Genomic DNA, 22,913 nt, shown 5'->3' with positions numbered 1-22,913 from the left:
TTGCTGACCAACATCAGAAGGATGTGGAGCTGTTGGAGCAAGTCCAGGAGGCCACAGAGATGCTCTGAGGTCAGGAGACCCTCTGCTCTGGAGACAGGCTGGCAGAGATGGAGGTGTTCACCTGGAGAAGAGAAGGCTCCAGGGAGACCTTGGAGCCCCTTCCAGTGCCTTAAAGGGTTCCTAGAAAGCTGGAGAGGGACTTTGGACAAGGGCCTGGAGGGACAGGACAAGGGGGAATGGCCTCCCATTGCCAGAGGGCAGGGTTAGAAGAGATATTGGGAAGGAATTGTTGGCTGTGAGGGTGGTGAGGCCCTGACACAGGTTGCCCAAAGAAGCTGTGGCTGCCCCTGGATGCCTGGAAGTGTCCAAGGCCAGGTTGGACGGGGCTTGGAGCAACCTGGGATAGTGGGAGGTGTCTCTGCCCATGGCAGGGAGTTGGAAAGAGATGATCTTTAATGTCCCTTCCCCCACAACCCATTCCATGGCCGGGAGGTCCCGCTGTATAGCCTCATGCTCTGGGACTGGCCCCCCTCGGCTGGGCTGGGCCTGGGGGCCCCCCACCCCCTCACAGCGGATGACGTCAAGGTTCAGTGACGTCACTCGGTCCCCTCCCCGGCTGATGTCAGACCCAGCCCCGGAGAAGCGGCACCGGGACACGGACGGGGCGGCGGCGGGAGCGCGGCGGGCCCGGGGTGAGCGCGGGGCCGGTCCGGGGGGGCTGTGGGTCCGTGGGGGTTATTCCACGGGTCCGTGGGGGCCGTTTTTTGGGGGATTTGTGGGCGCGAGGCTGCCCCGCTCCCGGCCGGGAGGGAATGAATGAGGCGGGGGAGGGGAAGCAGGAGCCGCGTCCCGCCCGGCGCCGCCATCAGAGCCCTGTCCGGGAGCGGGGGCGGCTCCCCCGGCACCCCCGGCATCCTCCGGCTCCGCTCGGTCCCCTCCTGGGGACCCCTCGGTCCCCTTTGGGGCCGGTGATTTGGTGCTCGAGCCCCATCGCGGCTCTTTTGTGCCTTTCCGCGGGCTGGAGGGTTTTGTTGGTCCCCGTCACCCGCACCCGGCACTTGGCTTCATCTGCTCAGGATGGGCAGGGAACGGAATCAAGAGTGGCTTGGGTTGGAAGGGACCTTAAGGATCGTCTTGTTCCAACACCCTGCCATGGGCAGGGACACCTCCCACTAGCCCAGGTTGTTCCAAGCCCTGTCCAGCCTGGCACTGAACACTTCCAGGGATGGGGCAGCCACAGCTTCTCTGGGCAACCTGTACCAGGGCCTCCCCACCCTCACAGCCAACAATTTCTTCCTAATATCCCATCTAGACCTACTTTCTTTCAGTTTAAAGCCATTCCCCTTGTCCTGTCCCTCCAGACCCTTTTCCAAAGTCCCTCTCCAGCTCTCTTGGAGCCCCTTCAGGCACTGGAAGAGGCTCCAAGGTCTCCCTGGAGCCTTCTCTTCTCCAGGTGAACACTCCCAGCTCTCCCAGCCTGTCTCCAGAGCAGAGGGGCTCCAGCCCTCGGAGCATCTCTGTGGTCTCCTCTCGACTCTCTCCGGCAGCTCCAAGTCCTTGTGCTGTTGTTCCCCAGAGCTTGGAGGCAGCTCTGCAGGTGGGGTGTCAACCGAGGGAGTAGAGGGGCAGAATCCCCCCCTCCCCTGCTGCCCACGCTGTGGGATGAGCCCATGTTACATTTGCCTTTCAGGACCAATCTCCCTTATCCTCTCCAGGAGCATCACACCATTCAGTAGCTCTGTCACACCGTTCAGTAGCTCCGTAATCTCCCTTTTTCTTATTTATTTTTGGTGCCTGGGGTCAGGTTTCCAGCGACTCCCTCAGTGCCTTGGGCTGACATCTCCTCTTGGAGGGCTCTGCCTGGGGCCCGACGTCATCCCACAGCCATGCGTCACCCCTGGAACAGGATCCACAGGGGCCGTGAGTGTGTCAAGGTTATTCCATCAGAGTTTGGCCAAGAGCTGCCTGCCAGGGAGAACAGCTCCAGCCTGGACACCCTGGCACATCCTCCCTGCCAGAGAACACCGGGAGGGACGCAGCGTCCCCAGCTGGGGCTCTCTGAACCAGAGGAACTGCCAGCAGGGGATGTATGATGGATTTGGGCTGTCCAGCAATCCAGGCTGCAGGAATTGTGGTTGAGCTGAGAGTTACCCCTTAGTTGGGGCAGCGCTCCCAAATGCAGGGATCCAATGGAGTTTCCACTTGGCAGCACTAGGGCATCAGGGAATAAGGCTTTCCCAAGGGCAAAGTGGCACATGCTTCCTCTTCTGGATGCCCAAGGAAGGCACTTCCCCTCAAGCTCTTCTTGGTAGAGTTGGAAAAAGTAGAGGAGCTTCCCAAAACGTAAGTCCTTCTCCAGGTCTGAAGCAGAAACTGTGGGGTTTGGAGCCAAATGTGAGTTGAGAACTTGGTGCTCAGTGTTGGTGTGGACCATGTGCCCGAGGATGTGGTTGGGTATCTTCAAGATCCTGTGTCCTAGAGAGTACCTGATTTTCTTGGAAAGAAAGAAGCTCTGGATTCTTTGGTTTAGCTCCATGGAGGAGCCTCCCGTGGCACCTCAGCAGCTGTGCAGCCCCCAGAAGCCCTGTGGGAGATGTGGGATTTAGTTCTGGCCTCTCTCTCCTCCCTCTCTCCCATGTTCTTTGAAGCTCACTGGGGGAATTTCCAGACCAACTCCGTGACTTTCTTATCTTCCTTATCACCGTGACATTCTATTAATAACTAATTTGTAGGAACTACTGCTTTCTATAAACATATTTTTGACTTTTATGTGAGCAACAGGTGCTGCTGTTTATGTAACACCTTGGAAACCTCGCAGAGGAACAGCAGCTGGCTGTTCCCTAAATGCCATTTTGTGAATGTTGCTCTTTTTTTTTTTAACATTCCCTCTTTTCCCTTTCTCTGTGCTTTAATCTCCTTACAAACCCTCAAAATTCCTGCCATCCCAGATTATCGCTGTCCACTGGAGCACGTTTTTGCTTTATGCTAATCCTTTGCACTGCCACTAATTGGTTTAAACCTTGTCCTTCAGGTTGGGTTTTGGGACTTAGAAAAGCTGCTTGCCCAGCTTCAGAGCCCTCTCTCTGCCTATCCCAAACTTCCAGGCATTTCAAAATTAAGGAGAAGGGAATGATGTGATATTCCTGGCTGCCGCTGCTCTCACGAGGATGTTTTTTTTCCTTTTTTTTTTTTTTTTAAGGTGTGGGACAACTCCTACTTTGTTTCAGGTTTTGATTGGCTTTCCACAGAGGCAGTGTCCTATAAATTCCCTTCTCCTCTCTGCTTCTGCCTTATCACCAGCTGAGGGACAGGTGAGTACAGAGGAGGGAGAATTCCAGGAGCAATTCCATTGCTTAATCTGTGATATTGGCGTCAGTTATTAATTTAAATTACTGGGGTGGGGGGAATGACTTTGATGTTTCAGAATGAAAAATTCCTCATTTTACTGACAGTTTCTGACATCAGTTTGAATGGATGAATAAAATCAGAGATTAAAGTATTCAGAAGGTAATATGAGGGGGGAATATTTTATGGAATCATGGAATGGTTTGGGTTGGAAGGGACCTTAATGCGCATTCCATTCCAACCCCTTGTGCCATGGGCAGGGTCAGCTTCCACTATAAATGATGTTTATATTTTATATATATTTTTTTCTCTTCAATTTGTAATGGAACAGAAGTTTTCGTCCTTAGAATAGTAAGAAAGAGAAGCCTATAAAAAATTTAATATTTTACATCAGTTAAATGAATATTTTTTGTGTTCAGAACTATTAATTAGTCCTAGAATTCATTTAAAATGGGAAACTTGGATTTAGCGGAATGGGCTTTTCTGTCTGAGTTGCTTTTGCAAGTTAATTACTGTGCTGCAGCTGACTTTACCTCTTTGGGCAAGTATTTTTAAGGCATAATGTTAATTTCTTTATGTATCTGTGCATTTATTGGCAAGTTTAAAATTTAATAATCACACCTCTTTTCCCCCCCTTCCTGTTTGAAATAGAAATAAATGCCATTGGTGGATTTTTTTCACTACTTGGGTGTTTCAGTGTCTGGTGTAAAATGAATTTACTGTTCTTTTGAGTCAGCCTAGACCTGTAATTCTGAGCTTGAGCCTTTGTGGCTTCACTCCAGGTGCATTTGGAAAAACCAGTCCAGTCGGTGGGGAACCAATTTGTTCCCAGTGTGGCATTTTTAGTAAAAACTAAAGTTAGTTTGTGCTTTGTTTATAGAGCTCAAAATGTCAAAATGACTTTGCAGGTACTTTTAGTGGGAATTTTCCATGACAGAGACCAGTGAGTCTCTGTCAGTGCTGCAGGATTTTATTTTCCCATTGTGAAGCAGGAAGGGATTATCATGAGATCCAGCTGTCCAGATGGAGTTTGAATATTTCCAAGGATGGAGACTCCCATCACCTCTCTGGACATCTCAGACTAAGTCTCTTTGATAAGTTTAATCATATTTTTAATATGCCCTTTTTCTGTGTCTGTGCTATTAGACAATAGGTAGTTTAGCAAATCCTTTTGTATTTAAATAGCAAAACTCCCTCAAGTACCAGAAAAATTCTCAACCTGGTGAGCTCAGGAGTGAAAGGAACACCCACATTCATCACTTGCTCACTTTTCTCTGCATGGTAAATCTGGAATTAAATTAACTGCTGCAATTTCTGGTTGTGATCTTCCTTCTTCCTGACTGCCCCTTTTAGAATATCAGGAATTCCCAAAGAAAGGAACTGACAGGGTAGTCTCATCAGGGTGGTCTGAAACGTGCTTTAATCTGGGAATTTGCTTATTATTTGATATTTGGGAATGAGTTAAAAGCTGTTGAGAGGGGATAAGGAAGAATTTAAGTGATTATGCCTTGAGAATTGTATTTGAAAGAAGTAAACTGGGACCTCAGAAACCACCAGTTGTGGCTGCAAGTGTGATTTATTTGGGGTACTTTCCATTTCCTTCCCAAATGTGAAAGATTTGGAGAGGAAGAAAACCAAACTTAAGTGTAACACAGAGTAACTTATTAATATGAGAAATAATTAGGATATTTTCATGAGTCCTGGCTAAATAGTGCCACTGCTTTGTTTGCTTTCTGGGTCCCATCCATCAGGAGTGTTATGTTGGAGTAAATCTCTCTTTTTTAAAGGAGATTTCCTGCTGCCTCTGGCTCAGCAGCTCTTACTGATGCAATTTTGAGAAAGTTTGCTAATTCATGGCAGCCTGCAAACCCTTCACTCCAAAGTGGAATCACAGCAGCTTTGTTGAATTCTGTGTTTGTGCTCGATTTATTTTTTTTTTTTAAAGGCTTAAACTTGAACTGTGTTCTTACTGTTGATTTTCCTGAACTGTGCATATTTTCATGAGCTCCCTCCAGGGAATACATTACCTCTACTCGTGTTACTTCCCAGGCAGCTTCTGGGACACGTGGCTCATCATCCAGCCCTTGGATTGCATCGAATTCCTCCGAATCCCCGCGGGAGTTTTCTCAGGGAGCTGTTTAAAAGCCTTTGAAGTCAGCCGTGACTGACTCAGCTTTTCTCTTGTGCCCGCAGCAGGTTTGAAAGGGGAAGATGCCAATTGTCAGGAACCTGGGCAGGGCTGCCAGCCAGCTGCTCCAGAGCTCAGGCTGTGGGTGTGGGATTTCCATCGTGCCCGTTCGGTGCATCGGGGTCTCCCCGCGCCAAGTGGCCTCGGACGCGAGTTTCCACTCCGTTACCTTTTCCGAGTCGGATCATCCGCGGGTGCTCATCACAGGTAATTCCTCTCAAAACTACTCCTGCTCCACTCCCCTCCTGCCTCCCCAGTGGGCAGAATTCTGGCAGCAAAAATACCCCAAGTACTCTGGAATTGCGATGATCTTTCCCATCGGGGTCCCGTTTGAACTGTCCTGCTATTTCAGCTCCGTGACTCTACTAAAACCAGTTTGTTTGGTTTTCCTTAAGAAAAATGATAAAAGCTTTGTGACTCACTGAGAAAAATAGTGCTGATTTCTGATGTCATACGTACAATAATAAGGAAATTCTGTATTTTAATGATAATCTCCTCTGATTTTTGTCTCCCAGGTGGTCTTGGCCAGCTCGGGGTGGGACTTGCAAAGCTGCTGAGGTATGTCCTGATTCCTTGATATGTCATGATTCCCTGCCTTGCTCTTAGTGAGGAATTCAAGCTTTAGCCATTAGTTTTAGAAGCAATAATTTTCTGGAGAGTTGTTTATAAAAGAATCCCACTGTCGATTGCGGGTTCTTTTTTTGCCTCTCAGCTTTGTAAATGACAATAATGATTGGACCTGATGATTTAAAGGTCTTTTCCAGCCTTAATGATCCTGTGATTCTTAATGATTCTATGATTAAATTTTCCCCATCATTTTATATTCCACTCCTGTGCTTATTTGAGGTTGCTGATGTCCTTTCTGTGTGTACATTGGTCACTATTCCCAAAATAACATAATTTTGTCCCGGGGGCTGGCTGCTGAGTTGTTTGCTTCCTGTTAAATGAAAGTATTGAGAGGCTAAATCCTCAGAGTTTTCCTTTTCTCTTTTTGCTTTTCCTGTTGCCTCACCTCACACACACAGTTACCTCATGTTTTCCATATCTTTTCAAGAAGTGCTCCAAGAGCTCTTCCTGATCCATATCCATGTCCTTATCCACACCTGCACAGCTCCAGGGAATCTAGACTAAGACCAAACATGAGCAGACTCACTGCCCTCAACACTGTTGCAGTTTGAATGTTTTCTACCATTTCTATGGTATATTTAAAAATCATCCAACTAATGGGAGACTGGAATGTGCTCCAGTACCATCAGCTGTGACAGCCTTGGGTTAATTATCACAAAGTCACAATTTCTCTGTTTTATTTACTTTGTTGATACAAAAGTAGCTGCAGTTACAGCAACCCAGTGGCTTTTTGTTATTTGCAGGGGAGTAAATTATCTCTGGGTAAAATTTTCTGTAAAGAAAGGGGAGGAGGGTCTTTTTCTCAACATATTTTCACTTCCCGAAAGACTTCTCTATCCTTGCACAGCCCTTCACTGCTACTAGAAGTAGTTCACTCATTTTCTAAGATGTTATATTGACATTTAAAGGTTCAGTGGGGTTTCTTAAAGTGCAATAACTGATATAATTGCTGAAATTATTGTTCTTCTGACGTTGCTCCTGCAAAACAAAATAACAGCAACTGATGGGTTATCTCAAAAGGCTGTGGACTCACTGTTCCGTGTGGGTATTTTTACACAGGAAACGCTTTGGAAAGAACAATGTGATCTTGTCTGACATTAGAAAGCCTGCAGATAATGTTTTTTATAGTGGTAAGTGACTGGGGAAGCACATGGAAAAAAAAAACCATCTTGACTTTACCTCTGATGTTCATCGACTAATTACCAAACTGATAAGTGGATTGCACTAACAAGCTGCTGTTCTAAACTCCTGGATAATGCCTTCCTGCTTGGAAATCTTGCAATTGATTGATTTCTTCTGTTATTCCCTTTTCCTAAATACTTTTCTTTGCATTTTTGCACTGTTGCTTTGCCACTTTGTTGAGCAGAATAACAACTTGAGTCAGGCTGTGCTCCTGCTGTAAAAAGAGAAGCTTTTATTCTTTTGGAGGGACCAAACTGGAAATTAAATGTGTGGTGTGTTATTCCATGCTCAGGGAATTTTTATGACAAGATGGATGTACAGTAGGACTTTAGATTCTTTGATTTTCATTAGAAACTTGCATAAGTTGCTGTTTAGTGATGTATTTAGGTGGTAGGAATGGCAGTCTGAGTTTCTGGCAGAACTTTTCCCGACATCCATTCCTGGCACTGAGTTTCCCACTGGTTCCATTCCCTCCAGGTCCCTTTATCTTCGCGGATATCTTGGACTACAAGAATTTGCGGGAGATCGTGGTGAACAACAGGATAACTTGGCTGTTCCACTACAGTGCTTTGCTCAGCGCTGCTGGAGAAGCAAACGTCCCTTTGGCCAGAGCTGTGAACATCACTGGTAGGTGACAGGGATTCCATGTCCCTGGAACTGTGTCAGGGGAGGGTTAGGTTGGATATCAGGAAAAGGTTCTTCCCCCGGAAGGGTGGTTGAGCACTGAACAGACTTCCCAGGGAATGGTCATAGCCTTAAACCTACCAGAGCTCAAGGAGTGTTTGGACAACGCTTCAGGGACAGGGTGGGATTGCTGGGATGTTCTGGCATGGCCAGGAGTTGGGCTTGATGATCCTTGTGGGTCCCTCCCAACTCAGGATATTCTATAATTCCTATAATGAAGAAGTGGAGAGCATGGTCTGATAAATCCTGTTGGGTTTTTTTCCAGGTTTACACAATGTTCTGGATATTGCAGCTGAGCATAATCTGAGGCTCTTCATTCCAAGCACTATTGGAGCCTTTGGACCCACCTCTCCTCGAGACCCAGCTCCTGATCTCTGCATTCAGAGACCAAGGACAATCTATGGAGTCTCCAAGGTCCACGCTGAGCTCATGGGAGAAGTGAGAATTTTTTGTTTTATTCATTTCTTAGGCACAGGTTGCCCAGAGAAGCTGTGGCTGCCCCACCCCTGGAAGTGTCCAAGGCCAGGTTGGATGGGGCTTGGAGCAACCTGGGATAGTGGAAGGTGTCCCTGCCCATGGCAAGGGGTTGGAATGAGATGAGCTTTGAGGTCCCTTCCAACCCAAACCATTCCCTGATTCTATGATTCTAACTTCATTCCTTTTGTAAGATTCCTCACTGCAACATTATTTTCCTTATTCTTTCCTTCCTTCAGGTTTTAGTACTCAGCAGTAGTCTAAGGCAGTTTTTAAGGTCAAATATCTTTTGAGTTTTGTTGGGAAAAGCCCAAAGAATTGGAAGCTGGGAAACATCTGACTTCCAGTATCATTTCTTTCCCTGTTTCTTTTGACTTTTGCCTCTCTTCCTCATCTGGCATTGGATAAAGGACAGTGTACAAAGCCTTGTGAAAGCAGGGGCAGTGATGGCTTTTGCCCCTCCTCTCCAAAAAGAGACTTTAAAGTCAAAGCCATGGGGATCTGTACATGCACAACTTCTCTTTCGGCTTTGTAGTGACTTATAAATAACATTTCTAAAGCTGATATTTTTACATACAGATTCCTCACACAGGTCTGAAGACTGAATTAGCCTGAAAAATCTCACAAACTTAGGAGTTTTAAGTTTCTGAACACCAAATGTAGACCCTGCATTAGCAGCTAATCCATATCAAGAATCCATATTTACTGATGTGGATGTAAGAAAAGGGCAGGAAGGGAGTTCAGCTGCGTGGCAGGGAATGGGAGCTGTTTAGTCCCTTTGCTTTCATCCCCATCATGGAATGGTTACAGCATGAGGGTTCATCCTGTGGCAGATTTTTCCTGTGAAATCAGTGAGTATGTGGCCTGCTCTTGGTGTGTAAAACTGTTCCTCTCCTCCCTCCCTCCCCAGTACTACCATTACCGGTACGGCCTGGACTTCCGCTGCCTCAGGTATCCAGGGATTATATCTGCTGACTCCCAGCCTGGAGGGGGAACAACTGGTGAGTGGATTGTGCATTATGAGAAGGCTGGAAAGGGACTTTTCAAAAGGGGCTGCAGTGCCAGGAGAAGGGGGAATGGCTTCTCACTTGCAGAGGGCAGATTTAGATGGGATATTGGGAAGGATTCACCTTCCCTGTGAGGGTGGTGAAGCCCTGGCACAGGTTGCCCAGAGAAGCTGTGGCTGCCCCTGGATCCCTGGAAGTGTCCAAGGCCAGGTTGGAGCAACCTGGTGTGGTGACTGGCATCCCTTCCAATGGCAGGGGTTGAAACAAGATGGTCTTTAAGTTCCTTTCCAACCCAAACCATTCAATGATTTATGATAAATAACACACAGTCCTGCTGCCAGATTTTAGACAGGAGACTTTGGGAGTGGTCTGAGGGTTGTTGCCTGTCATGACACACAAAACAGATCGACCCACATGAACACACTCACCCATCATTCTCCTCCACAGATTATGCTGTCAAGATTTTCCATGATGCCATAAAGACTGGCAAGTTTAAGTGTTACCTCAAGCCAGACACCTGTCTGCCTATGATGTACATCGATGACTGTCTGAAGGCCACGCTGGAGGTCATGGACGCCCCTGCAGAATCACTGACCATGAGGACCTACAACATCAATGCCATGAGCTTCAGTCCCAAGGAGCTGGCACAGGAGGTGCAGAAGTATGTTCCTGAGCTCCAGGTGACCTACAACGTGGATCAAGTCAGGCAGGCCATAGGTTAGTATCTTCTCAGGCAGCAGGTAAGAAGAAACATCGAATCAAGGGCAAAATAAAGTTTCTTTAGGCACTTGCAAATTACCCCTGTGCAGTTCAAGTCTTATGGTTTGAAATTCAACTTCAGCAGTTCAAACCAGTGATGAAACACTTGAAAGTTTAAAGGAATTTTTCTTAAACCTCCTATTTCTTGGTTCTTTTCCTGTTCCCTGCAGCTGACAGCTGGCCCATGAACTTCGACGACAGCAACGCCCGGAGGGATTGGGGTTGGAAACACGATTATGATCTCCCTGAGTTGGTGACCACCATGTTTAGTTACCTTGGGTCTGACTCCAGGATTGCCCAAGCTAACTGAAAATACTTTCAGATGTTTCCACATTTCCACAGAGGACCAGGAAGAAATGGCTAAGTTTAGGTTGTAATTTTCTGAGCCTTAGAGCACGTCAGTGATTAGTTTTCGTGAGTAGCAACAGAGCTGGGCAGAAAAACATCCTGTAGCTGGAATGTACTTTATTTAAATTAACATCAGTGGGTGCTGACTCCAAACACAACACAGATGACAAACACAGAGTTATTGAACTTTCACACTTCGAAAAAAAACACCAAAAAGAGCGCTTACTCCTGGCTGGTATCTCTCCAATCATTCCTGCCTCTTCTTTGGCAAACAGCGTGGGACAGTGTTGTCCAACCTGGTGTTTCAGGCATATCCCGCAAAGTCAGCAATAAGTGTTTCGTTTTCCTGGTGGAGGATGTTAGGGTGTAGCAAGATAAGATCTTTTCTACTCTTTGCTTGCAAAAGAGACTTCAGAAGAGCTACTTCATGTTTCCAAATTGCAGGGGCTCGTTGCAATTTTAGTTTGAAATCAAACTTTGTTCGATAGTTCCTATTTATATTTAGTGCTGTCTAAGCAAACACTTTTTCTATATGTAGGGCTTAAGAGCAGCATTATTCTTATAAAGCTGCTTACAAATGTGAAGTGGAATAGGACTTGAATTCTCATGATGCTTTAAAAAAACCAGGTTTTATAAGCTAAGCTTCGTCCTGTTCTTTGCAAGTGCCGCTGCCTTCGGTGTAACCTTGGAGGGAGATCTGAAATCCGGAGAGCTGTTCCATGGATGTGAGTCTGGGTGGTATTTCAGGAAGGCAAAGGGTTTATTAGCAGTACTTTGGGTTCTCCCAGTTGTTTACAGGACACACTGCCTGGAGCAAGGTTTAAAGGTAGGCTGGTGCTGGAGCCTCACAGTAGAGCCGGGTCAGCCTTTGAAATCTTTCGTGTTCACCGCGTTTTCCACGTGCACTGTGTCTGTAGATGCTGTTTGTGTGTTACTCATACCCTTCCGTTCTTCAGAGAGGGATCCAGAAGCTGAAACCATCTCCTAGCTACAGTTAAGGGCTGTTCTGCCCATTGAGTTTCATGCACAGGAGGTTCTGGGATGAACAAGGGAGTTTTTGTAGGTGCATACAAGGAAGAGGCGTCAGTTCAAAAGCTACTTAGGAGACTTTGGGAAGTGACAAGAAAGCCATTTTAGGTTAAACACCAGTTTCCATGGATGTGAGTCTGAGGTGTCAGCTACTCCAGCTGAAAAGCAGCCTCTGAGAGCTTTGGATTTTATTTTTTTTCAAAGAAAAAAATATCTTTCATTTTCAAGATGACTGGAAATTCCCTATAAGAAGCTCTCCATCTTTTTTTTTTTTTTCTTTTTGCCTTGTATACTCCAATAGTGTGTGTAGGTAAAAACATTCAAGTATTTTTGTGGGTTTTTTTGCCTACAATTTGTTTGCTCTGTTTCCTGTGATGGTGCTTTGGTGGTTGCAAGTCTGTTCCATTCTCTGTAACCCTGTGGTGGTCCCTCAGTTGGTGGATTAATCAGATTTTTGTCTGTGTGTGAAGGACTCTGCTGCAGGAAATATGTTTCCTCACAAAAGTAACCTTCAAATGAAGATTCTGTGGTGAAACCTACTTATCTTAAACATTTGTTACACTTGTATTTCTTGCTTTTGTACTTATTATTTCACCTCTGGGCAAGGTATGAATTTCCCAGGTATTTAAACTCAAAGGTCGTGGCCTGTTATGGAAACATTTTTATATTGTTTACATTTCTGAAAAGACAAGTTTGTGAACTTTGGCTGCTGTTCAAGTGTAATATTTGGCCCAATGGGCCAGTGAAGTCCATTCACACCCTGCAAGGAGAAACTGGCTCAGGTTTGTCCCCTGCCCTGCCCAGACTGGGTTGGATCCAAACTGGATCTCCCAGTGAACTGGAGCCGTCAGATGAGGGACTTTAAAGGAGCTGAAGTGTCTTGTCCACTCCAGCCTCTCGTCATTCCCACCCTGGGGGCTCCTCATTGCCTCTGATCCATGAGATGTGTAAAATAAAGAGCTGTTGATGGGTCTCACTCCATTTCCTTCCTTCACTCAAAGTCGTGGGGTCTTGTTCTAACTCCAGTTTACCTGGAGTTAACAAGAGTGAGGAGCAGGAATGTTCTTTCTCTGAAACACACTGTCCTTGGTGGTGGCATTGGACCAAAGCCTTGGACAAGATGTTACAGCAAAGGTGAAATTCAAAGCTATGGCATTTTGAATGCAGGCTTTTTTTTTTCCCCTGTTCAAAGTTTCTGACTTCATTTAGGAGCAGCCGTTTAAGCAACTTAAATTCTTTAAAATCTGAAATAAACAGTGTTGCAATAGGGAATGGTCTGGATGTAACTGGTGATAATCAGGGAATGTCATTAAATGTGTCTGTCCTGTTTGGAATTCTGGTTTTCAGTCTGTGACCAATGATGCATGTTTTTTTTTATCATGTCTTTCCCATTAACTGCTGTTGTAACTATGTTACAGTCTTTTTTGTATTAAACCAACTTGATGTGATACAAAATGTCTTACCTTTTGATACCAGTTCGAAGTTTCACTTCTGGGCAGAGACTTCCCTCACGACACTTGAGCACTGTAGCTGTTAAATTACCTCTTCAGGAAAAAAAAAAAAGAAAAAAAAAGTTGTTAAGAATATTTTTTCAAATATTGTAAGTTGTGGATGATGCCTACTTTAATAAAATCCTATGCAGATGTATCCTTGGTTTGTTATCCTTGCTCAGAGGAGGTAAGAGCAGTGATAAAGGATCCTGGTCAATGAAGGATCCTGGTCAGTGCTGAAGCCTTTTATGAGCCAGGTTGAGGCAATTCCAAGCACAGTCACAGGCTTGGGGGAGCATGGATTGAGGAGAAACCCTGGGGAGAAGAACTGGGGGGTGCTGGTTGGTGAGAGGCTGGACATACACGGCCATGTGCACCCCCCCGTGTCCTGGGCTCATCCCACAGCGTGGGCAGCAGGGGAGGGGGGGATTGTGCCCCTCTGCCCCCTCAGGTGAGACCCCACCTGCAGAGCTGCCTCCAGCCTTGGGGAACAACAGCACAAGGATGTGGAGCTGCTGGAGAGAGTCCAGAGGAGCCCACAGAGATGCTCCCAGGACTGGAGCCCCTCTGCTCTGGAGCCAGGCTGGGAGAGCTGAGGGGGTTCACCTGGAGAGGAGGAGGCTCCACGGAGACCTTGGAGCCCCTTCCAGTGTCCAAAGGGGCTCCAGGAGAGCTGGAGAGGGACTTGGGACAAGGGCCTGGAAAGACAGGATGCAGGAAATGGCTTCCCACTGCCAGAGGGCAAGGAGAGGTTAGATACTGGGGAGAAATTGTTGGCTGTGAGGGTTGTCAGGCCCTGACACAGGTTGCCCAGAGCAGCTGTGGCTGCCCCTGGATCCCTGGAAGCGTCCAAGGCCAGGTTGGATGGGGCTTGGAGCAACCTGATCTAGTGAGTGGCATCCCTTCCCATGGCAGGGGCTGGAGATGATCTTTAAGGTCCCTTTCATCTCAAACCATTCTGGGATTCTTTGGTTAACTTTGTTCTGACTGTCCCAGTTACTCAGCAGAGCCACTCGCAGGGAGACACAGCGTGGATACCCCTCAGTCTTCAGTGAGCCACGAGGCTGTGCTTGCAGGTGGCAACCATCCAAGAAATGATGGCTTTTAACTATTCCTCTGTCTCTGCTACATTTCTCAGGGTGAGGAGCCTTTTGGTCCTTCCTCAGTGATGTGTCTGTCTCTCTTTACAGCTTGAAATAGAAAGAAAAGAGCAAGAGTGTTCTGAGGCAGTAGCTTTGAAAGCACACCCGAAGAATTGAAGATTATTGAGTCGTTGTTTCTGCAGGTCTTGTCTCCAGCTGTTGCACAACCAGCAGGGTTGGTCAGCAGAAGCTGGTGCAGTGAGAACGAGCGGACTCACCCTGACTCATTAATCCATGGATAAACCTTCCCTTCAGGTTAAACAAGACCTTTCCCTTCACCTACACCTCCACTTTCTAATGATGGGAACCTCTTGTGGAGAAAACATTCCTCTTGACCACATTTGATGGCTAATGTGACCATCCTGCTGCATTGGGGGTTGCGGCTCCGCCCTCTTCCCACCTACTTCCCTTTGATTTGGCTCCTGTCAAGTCCTGCTTGACACAGGCCCAGTCTGGCTTCCAGAAATGCCACAGGTGATCATAAGGTCCAAAGATTCTAGAGGCTGGGGAAGCTGGGGATGTTCAGCCTGGAAAGGAGAAGGCTTCAGGGAGACCTCAGAGCCCCTTCCAGGGGCTCCAAGAGAGCTGGAGAGGGACTTCAGATAAGATCATGTTGACAGAACAAGAGTAATGGTCTTAAATCGAATGAGGCTGGGTTTAGACTGGATATTATGAAAAATTCTTTACTATGAGGGTAATGAGGCCCTGGCACAGGTGGCCCAGAGAAGCTGTGGCTGCCTCATCCCTGGAAGTGTCCAAGACCAGGCTGGGTGGTGTTTTGAGCTGATTGCTGTTCTTGGCTGCTTAAGACATAAGAGAGATGCAGAAGAGGTGGAACCTTCTTCCCTCAGTGAAAAGGTGTGAGGGGTGTGGGTGATGAACTTTGTGACTTTGGAAAACCCCTCCTTTTGCTCCTCGGGCTCTAACACACTGTTGTTGGCAGCTCCTCGTTCCTCCAGGGAAACGAAGAGAGGAGCCCAGGGAGGTGAAGAGAGGAGAGCCCCAGGGTCAGCCAGAGGGCAAGAATGTGGCTCCAGGGGCTGGGATGTCCATTTTGCAGCCCCCCCTCACCACTCTCCATGTTTCAGACTGGGTTGGTGTCTTCCCTGACACCCTCCAGGCAGGTCGTTTCTATTTTAGGTGACCATCAGCTGGCATTTGCCCTTCTCCTGGAGGCTCAGGCCAGACAAATGCTCTGTGGGCTATTTTTGGCTTCATACCATAATTGTGTGTGATCTTAAATTCTTTGTGGATCTGAGTCCCTGAGGGGCTGTGCAGGGAGAGAGAGGGCAGCTTCTGGAATAAATCCAGGGATTTAAGGATGACCGGGACTCCATAGAGCAGTAAGAGAGTTGGCACACACAGCTGCAGGGACAGGATTAAAAAGACATTTATGCTTCAGCAGCACCATTATGGAACTTAAATCTAGAGTGAGAGTTGCTCAATCAGGGGAAAAAGTTGCTTCCTGCCCCTGATTCTGCAACTGGGAGCAGTTTAGGATGTTCTCCTGCCCCGATTCTGCAGTTGGGATCAGTTTAGGATGTTTTCCTTCCCCTAATTCTGCAACTGGGAGCAGTTTAGGATGTTTTCCTGCCCCTGATGCTGCAACTGGGAGCAGTTTAGGATGTTTTCCTTCAAGATGGCAGTGGCTATCTGTGCAATTTTGAGGACTCAAGCCCACAATTTGAGAAAACTAACTTCCAGTTTAGCATTGGAGTGGTTTCCCAGTACAACCACCACTCACCCTGACCGAGGAGTTGGTTGCTTCTATGCATCTGATAGCTTCCAGTGGCTGTATTTTCTATAATCCTTTATGCAGCCTCCTGAAGTTCCTGAGAAGGTGCATTGCACAGGTTAGTGTTCAGTTTTGAGGGAATTTAAACCTTTGGACAAAAACTATAAAGAGTTGAGTGCCATCTGCACAGTCCTCTGCCTTTTCCCCCATGTCAGATGGGTACCAACAGTAGAAAAGGTCTTAAGTGAAGGATAACATTTCTTCTGATCTCAAGCAGAGCTCTGGTCTTTCAGCCTGGAGAAGAGAAGACTCTAGACCTTAGAGCCCCTTCCAGTGCCTAAAGGGGCTCCAAGAGAGATGGAGAGGGACTTGGGACAAGGGCTTGGAGGGACAGGACAAGGGGGAGTGGCCTTAAGCTGAAGGAGGGTAGATTTTGATTAGATATTGGGAAGGAATTGTTGGCTGTGAAGGTGGGGAGGCCCTGGCACAGATTGCCCAGAGAAGCTGTGGCTGCCTCATCCCTGGAAGTGTCCAAGGCCAGGTTGGAGCAATGTGGGATAGTGGAAGGTGTCCCTGCCCATAGCAGGGGGGTGGAATGAGATGAGCTTTGAGGTGCTTTCCAACCCAAACCATTCCATGATTCTATGGTATTTTGCAAAACCAAGTCCTACGAACAATTCCATATTTCCATTCTGCTTCCCTCACCTTTTGGCCATTCTGTTTGTGCCACCTCGTTTATCCCTTATCCTTCCAGCGGAGGTGTGAGATTCTCCAGACAGTCTGGGGGCTCAGCAAAATCCTCCTGGGAGCTGCTGCAGGCACTCACTGCTAAATGTATTTCTAGCTCAAAGTGCCAACTTTAGAAAAAGTGGAAAAGTGCTGGTTAAAATGACATTTCATGTGGAAAATACATAATTTTCCTGTAAATTACTTTTTTGGAGTGAAGTCAGAAAATTCCCCTATAGAAGTAGAACAAGACATCAATTTTAAGCTTAATTTTTCCAGAGTAGCCTTTTATCTTGCAATGTGCTTCACCTCAGATGATTTCAGGCAGTGAGAAATTCCACTCCTTTCCTGATCCAGAAGGCATTTCCACAGCCAATTTCTTTAGCTACCATGTCTTCCCAGTCTTCTTGATCTCATCTGAGCACCAGAAAAAGCAGGAACCCCTTATAGATGTCAATGCTTGAAGGTCTTCTTATTTTTCGTACTTTGTGGTCACTTTGGTCTTTAAATGCAGAGTGATCCCCATGTCAGATCCAGGCTGGAAAGACTTTTCTATGACAGAGTTTTAAAGTTGTGACAGGAGGTGGATATGGACACGTGGAAGAAGAAAGGAATGTGGGCTTGGAGTCGTGGTTGGAAGCAGACAGACCTGGATGAAGACAACTCTGTACATCTCCTCAGCTCTTCAGAAGATGAATATAAAGCTGAATGGAAAATGGCCACAGGACAGGTTATTTCTTAGCACAGATGGAAATAACCTCAGGTTTCTCTGCCAAAATTTTCCAGAGGAGAAAATAAGACACTTCATGTGGGTGAGCTCCCAGCCTGTGCAGTGGTTGTGGATGTCCTGGGATCCATGGCTTTGTTTTCCACTGTCCTGAGGTGAAAAGCATCTGAGATTCCAAATCCCTGTCAGTTTGGGAGTGAGATTTGGGTCAGGAAGGGATTTAGGGATGGGGAGGAACAGCACAGCTTTACCCAGATTACAGCTGTTGCCTGTTCTCCTTATTTACCTCTCAAGATCATCCCTGGGAATAGGTCAGGGATTAGCCCAGGGCAAGAACCACATCCAGCAGGCAATTGGGAGGCAGGGATCCTATTCTGGATGGAAAATTAATTCAATATCTGGTTACAGCCAGACTGTACCAGCCAGGGTGGGCCCAGGTTCCAGGTTAACCCTAATCCTGACACCAACAGGCTTGGCCATCTCCAACCTGTCCTTTCCACCAAATTCCTTGGACTTGGACACCCAGGGATGCTTGGGAAGAAGCATGAGGAGGCTCTTGGATATCTTCCCATAATCAAGTGATACGTCCCCTGTCCCTCTCCAGCCCAACAAGTGCGTCCTCCACCTTGCTGCTGGTTGCTCAGCACATCCCTGCCTTTGTTCTTTGTCAGGGGAAAAGGTTGGAACCATGTTCCTGGTAGGACAAACACCTGCCCAGGAATTTCCCTCCTGCAGGGAGGTCACAGCGTGTTCCCGGATGTGTGGGATGACCTTTAGGCCAGGAGAGGAGGTTCTTGGTAGGGGATGTTCAGCTCCAAGGACACCAGCGAGCCTCTAACTTTTTGGCCAGACAGGAGCATTGCTGCTGATGTCACTTTACCCGTGTGATGCAACAGGTCCTTCATCTCTCCAGCCTTTCCATAATTCCAGGTTAAAGATCCATCATCAGTTGCGAAAGGAGTGAGCCAGAGGAGAGGAAGCAAAGTCCAGGGTTCACCCACTGACCTCCTCTGCCCTTTCAATCAGCACTGCCCCAAATCCATCATATTTGGGGCATTTTTGAGGCTCTTCCTCCTGACCTCCTCTGCCCTTTCAACCAGCACTGCCCCAAATCCATCATGTTTGGGGCATTTTTGAGGCTCCTCCTCCTGTGATTTCATGCACAAAAAAATCTCTGGTTTCAAGAATAAGAAATACAGATTCAGAAATATCACAATTATTTACAAATAATGAATAAGGGGGCCTGGTTTATCAGCTTCTCCTTAACTATGGCAATGTAGCCAAAAATGTTTAATTTGTACACAGAATTGGTTGTGTAAAACACGTGCTAAATAAAATGGGGTGTGAGGGAAACTTCCAGCTCTTTCCTGAGTAAAACACATTTTATCAAAACAGAGAACACTAGTATTTGTGCAGTTAAAGCAGTTAAAAGTTCACAGCTTGTGGAATGAAGTTCCCATTTGATTTATCAAGTTATCTTTTATCAAATCTTTTCATATAATTACATGTAAATCAGTTCGTTTTGAACAACTTCCTAATTTTATCACAGCTTTCATTCACTTGGAATTTTTTGTCATTCTGTGGTTCTCAGAGACTCCCAAATGAGGTTCAGGAACAATCTCTGCCTTTCCAATCCATATAATGTTAAGGAAAAATTAATCTTCTGGAAATGAATATGAACTGTATGAGCTCAAAAATCTGCAATTAATTATAATAATTGTTGCTTTTTAATATTTTGTTACTATTTTATTTATAATAATTTTTATTATATTTTTATTATCTGGCTCAATGTAGTGGGCTCACAGTTTTTCACTACATGGCCACAGAAAATTCCTGCTTTCCTCTGGTAAATACAGGAATTACATTGATAGTGCTCAGATATGGTTTGCCAAGATCTCCTAAATTGTGATGAAGTGCTAAAATGACATTTTTTTGGGATAGTTTTTTACAGGGAGTTCACTACAGAGTGTCTGAGTGTGTTTGGTTACACACAAACACCACCCCAAACATGCTGTTTCATGGGATAAGTGGTTTATTGAGCTCCAGCACCAGGAAAACTTGGTTTGCTATGGATTTGTGTCTTGCAGCTGATCGATGGGGGTGTCTAATAATGAAATAAAATATGTTCTTTTTACAAGTAGGTGCCCCTTCCCTCTACCTGAGTCCAGCCCCATCATGGGGGACACAAGTGTCCCTTCAAGTTGCCTTTGGGGAATGTCAAGGGAAGAAAGGTCAATAAATGAGCAATCGCCCTTTCTTCATATTCCTCCTTTTCATGTCATCTCTCATCCTTCCACAACCATGTGGTTTTTTTCTGTGGTTCTGTGAGGGTTAAGCAGGTCTGAAGTTGTACCAGGGTCCAAAAAGTGTCCCAGCTGGACCCGTTGAAGGCAAATTCTGCTTTAGGAAATGGGAATAACCCAAATTCCTCCTGCAATCTTTTCCCTGCTGGAAGGTGGTGTGAAACCCGATGTATTTAACCAACAAATACAATCTCCAATGGGATAACAGCTGTTTTTAGGGTGCTGATGGCAAGAGGACAAGGAGCCAGTGAGCTGCAGATCCTGCTCACCCAAGCCCAGGAGAGCTGATCATAGAATCATAGAATCATTAAGGTTGGAAAAGACCTCCCAGACCATCAAGTTCAACCTTTGGCTGAATGCCATCATCCCCACCAAGCCATATCATGAAGGATCTTCTGGTTTCCTGCAGACCTTGCAGAAGCTTCCTGGGAGGAGCCGCTGCTGCTCGTGTGCTGATGGCAACCAGAGGGGTTCAGCATGTGGAAGTGGACTCTGGTGAAATCTGGAAGGATTTCTTTATGTAAAGGCTTGTTAAGCATTGGAAGGGGCTGCCCAGGGAGGTGGTGGAGTCCCCATCCCTGGAGGTGTCCGAGGAATGACTGGAAGCGGCACTCAGTGCTCTGGGCTGCGTGGCAAGGTGGCGATCAGGCACAGGTTGGACTCGATGATCCTGGAGATCTTTTCCAACCTAGATAATTCTGTGATTCTATGAAATCTGAGCTCTTGCCAGGAGCAACAGGACCCCAGGGCTCACTAGGGATGCAGCATGGCCTCATCACCCCACTACACTATGTGTCCAGACTGCCCTGTGGACACCAGCTCCATGTGCTCCATGGCTGAGGTTCACCCCTCGATCCACACCTTGATCCCACCACCTCTTCCATCACTTCTCCATGAATATTGCTGCCTCCTCCATCAAAGGCAGAGGTCTTGCAAAGCCCTAAGCGCGGGACAGGCTCTGCCCAATTGTTTGCTCAGCTGTTTTCTCTGCTGTCTGGCCGACAATCTGCCAAGAAAACGGCAACACCTTCATTTCTCCATCCATCAGAACTTCAGCTTTGCCAAGTGGAAAAACTGCCCCATCCATTGCACAAGAGCAGCAGAGTCTCACTGGAGACACTCTGGAGGGGACAGAGCAGATGTTTCTGTGCCAATGACCCTTGACTGCCTGGGGGTGTTTGCTCTGTTGGCAGCGTGTCCCCAGATCAGTGCCAGGAGCAGATTTTCCACCTCCCCCCCTTGCAACAGTAGCTGGGCCGTTTACCTGAGATAATGCTGAGCCTGTGGAGGATAGAGAGGGGACATTTCCCACTTGTCTCCAGGCACGTCTACCTGCCAGGGCTTCCAGGTCTTGAGCTGGCAGGAGAATGGGAACATCAGGAACCACAATGCATGGGAATAGTGGCACCTCAGTCCCTGGGGACAAACCATGGCCCTGTCCAGACAGTGTGTCTGCGCCAGATTCCTGAGGAGTTTGGAGGGGGTTTTGTTCTCCAGAGAGTCCAACAGAGCTCCAACCACTGTGGTGAAGGGGGTTGTGACGGGTAAGGGCAGTTTTGCTGTGCACAGGAGGAAGAAGGTGTGGTTGGGCTGGGAATTCAAAGAGGGACTCAAGTCCACAGCCCCTGAGCTGTTTTCTGGAGGCAAGTAAACAAATTGTAATTTAACTAATAAAACTCCATAAAAATAATAGAATCATGAAATGGTTTGGGTTGGAAGGGACCTTAAAGACCATCTAGTTTCAACCCCCTGCTGTGGGCAGGGACACCTTCCACTAGACCAGTTTGCTCCAAGCCCCATCCAACCTGGCCTTGGGTGCTTCCAGGGGTGGGGCAGCCACAGCTTCTCTGGGCAACCTGTGCCAGGGCCTCACCACCCTCACAGGGAAGAATTCCTTCCTAAAATCTAATCTAACCCTGCCCTCTGTCATTTTAAAAGGTCCTGTTTCAGCTTTCAGGCCCTATTTAATCTCTGAATGCTGGGATAATGATGCAGTGAGAGCAGAGCTGCTCACGCTGGGAGCTCAGAGCCTGGATGCTCTTCCAAGACCTTGCTGTTGTTGCCAAGAAGATTCCACTCATTCCTCTGGCTGATGCTTCTTCACAATGGCTTTTGTTCCATGGCTGGTGATCGCATATTTACTGAGCTCCAGGCATGTGCTGCTTGCCTGCCAGTTTCCAAATCCCTTCCCATCACAACCACCTGCCAACGCCACCAGGAGCAACGTCTCCATCTCTTCCAAGACACGTGGAGTCAGTCGCAGCTCTACTTGTCCTCTGGCCAGGACAGTGTTCTGATTCCTGCTGAGATGCCTGTTGAAGTGGAAAGTTTAATTTAAGGCTTAGCTTGTCCTCTCCCCAGAAGCCATAAATTAATTAGTGCTGTCTTGGGCTGGGATGTTGGAGAGAAGGGGCTGAATGTTGCTGTTGCTCTGGGCATGGAAGATAGTTGGATGTGTAGGAATTGCCCCCATTTAGGGTGTTCTTGGGGCAAGCAACACTGCTGGAGCAGGAGAAGGTTTTGGAAAGAAGATGCTCCAAGGGCTGGAGCCCCTCTGCTCTGGAGACAGGTTGGGAGAACTGGGGGTGTTCACCTGGAGAAGAGAAGGCTCCAGGGAGACCTGAGAGCCCCTTCCAGTGCCTAAAGGGGCTCCAAGAGAGCTTGGAGAGGTACCTGGGACAAGGGCCTGGAGGGACAGGACAAGGGGGAATGTCATCCCACTGTGAGAGGGCAGGGAGAGATGGGATATTGGGAAGGAATTGTTCACTGTGAGGGTGGGGAGGCCCTGGCACAGGTTGCCCAGAGAAGCTGTGGCTACCCCATCCCTGGAAGTGTCCAAGGCCAGGTTGGATGGGACTTGGAGCAATGTGGGATAGTGGAAGGTGTCCCTGCCCATGGCAGGAGGTTGGAATTGTGTGATCTTAGAGCTCCTTTCCAACCCAAACCATTCTGGGATTCTATGAAAGGCTTTTTCCATAGCCAAGGTTGGTGTCAGAGGAACATCTGGCCCAGGTTTCTTCTGTGACCCCAAGAAGTGGCTCTAACAATGACTTTGGAAGAGTGGAAAGGTGGAGGATTCTCCATCCTTGTGCATTAAGCCCCAAGTCAAAAAAGCTGCTTTGCATTGGCACATCCTCCCTCCTCTTG

General features: G+C 47.2%; 1 protein-coding gene across 6 annotated transcripts; it reads left to right on the top strand.

Annotated features, from left to right (window-relative positions):
• The first annotated feature begins 653 nt into the window (after window positions 1-653).
• On the top strand, window positions 654-13,255 carry LOC116783609 (L-threonine 3-dehydrogenase, mitochondrial-like). 6 transcript variants are annotated; one of them, XM_032681252.1, is made up of 10 exons: window positions 654-692; window positions 3,200-3,311; window positions 5,539-5,740; window positions 6,049-6,091; window positions 7,220-7,290; window positions 7,820-7,969; window positions 8,292-8,464; window positions 9,411-9,501; window positions 9,955-10,224; window positions 10,437-13,255. In XM_032681252.1, the coding sequence occupies exons 3-10, from the start codon at window positions 5,557-5,559 to the stop codon at window positions 10,574-10,576; spliced, it is 1,122 nt and encodes a 373-aa protein (XP_032537143.1). In that variant the 5' UTR covers window positions 654-692; window positions 3,200-3,311; window positions 5,539-5,556; the 3' UTR covers window positions 10,577-13,255. The 6 variants fall into 6 exon arrangements, with proteins under 6 accessions (XP_032537143.1, XP_032537142.1, XP_032537147.1 ...); XM_032681251.1 differs by lacking the exon at window positions 654-692 and having other exon boundaries at window positions 2,942-3,311; XM_032681256.1 differs by lacking the exon at window positions 654-692 and having other exon boundaries at window positions 5,542-5,740.
• Window positions 13,256-22,913: the final 9,658 nt, after the last annotated feature.

This window comes from Chiroxiphia lanceolata, chromosome 3 (assembly GCF_009829145.1).
Source record: "Chiroxiphia lanceolata isolate bChiLan1 chromosome 3, bChiLan1.pri, whole genome shotgun sequence".
NCBI classification, from domain to species: domain Eukaryota; kingdom Metazoa; phylum Chordata; class Aves; order Passeriformes; family Pipridae; genus Chiroxiphia; species Chiroxiphia lanceolata.
Note: the sequence above shows the minus strand (reverse complement) of the source record. Positions and strands in the feature narration are given on the sequence as shown.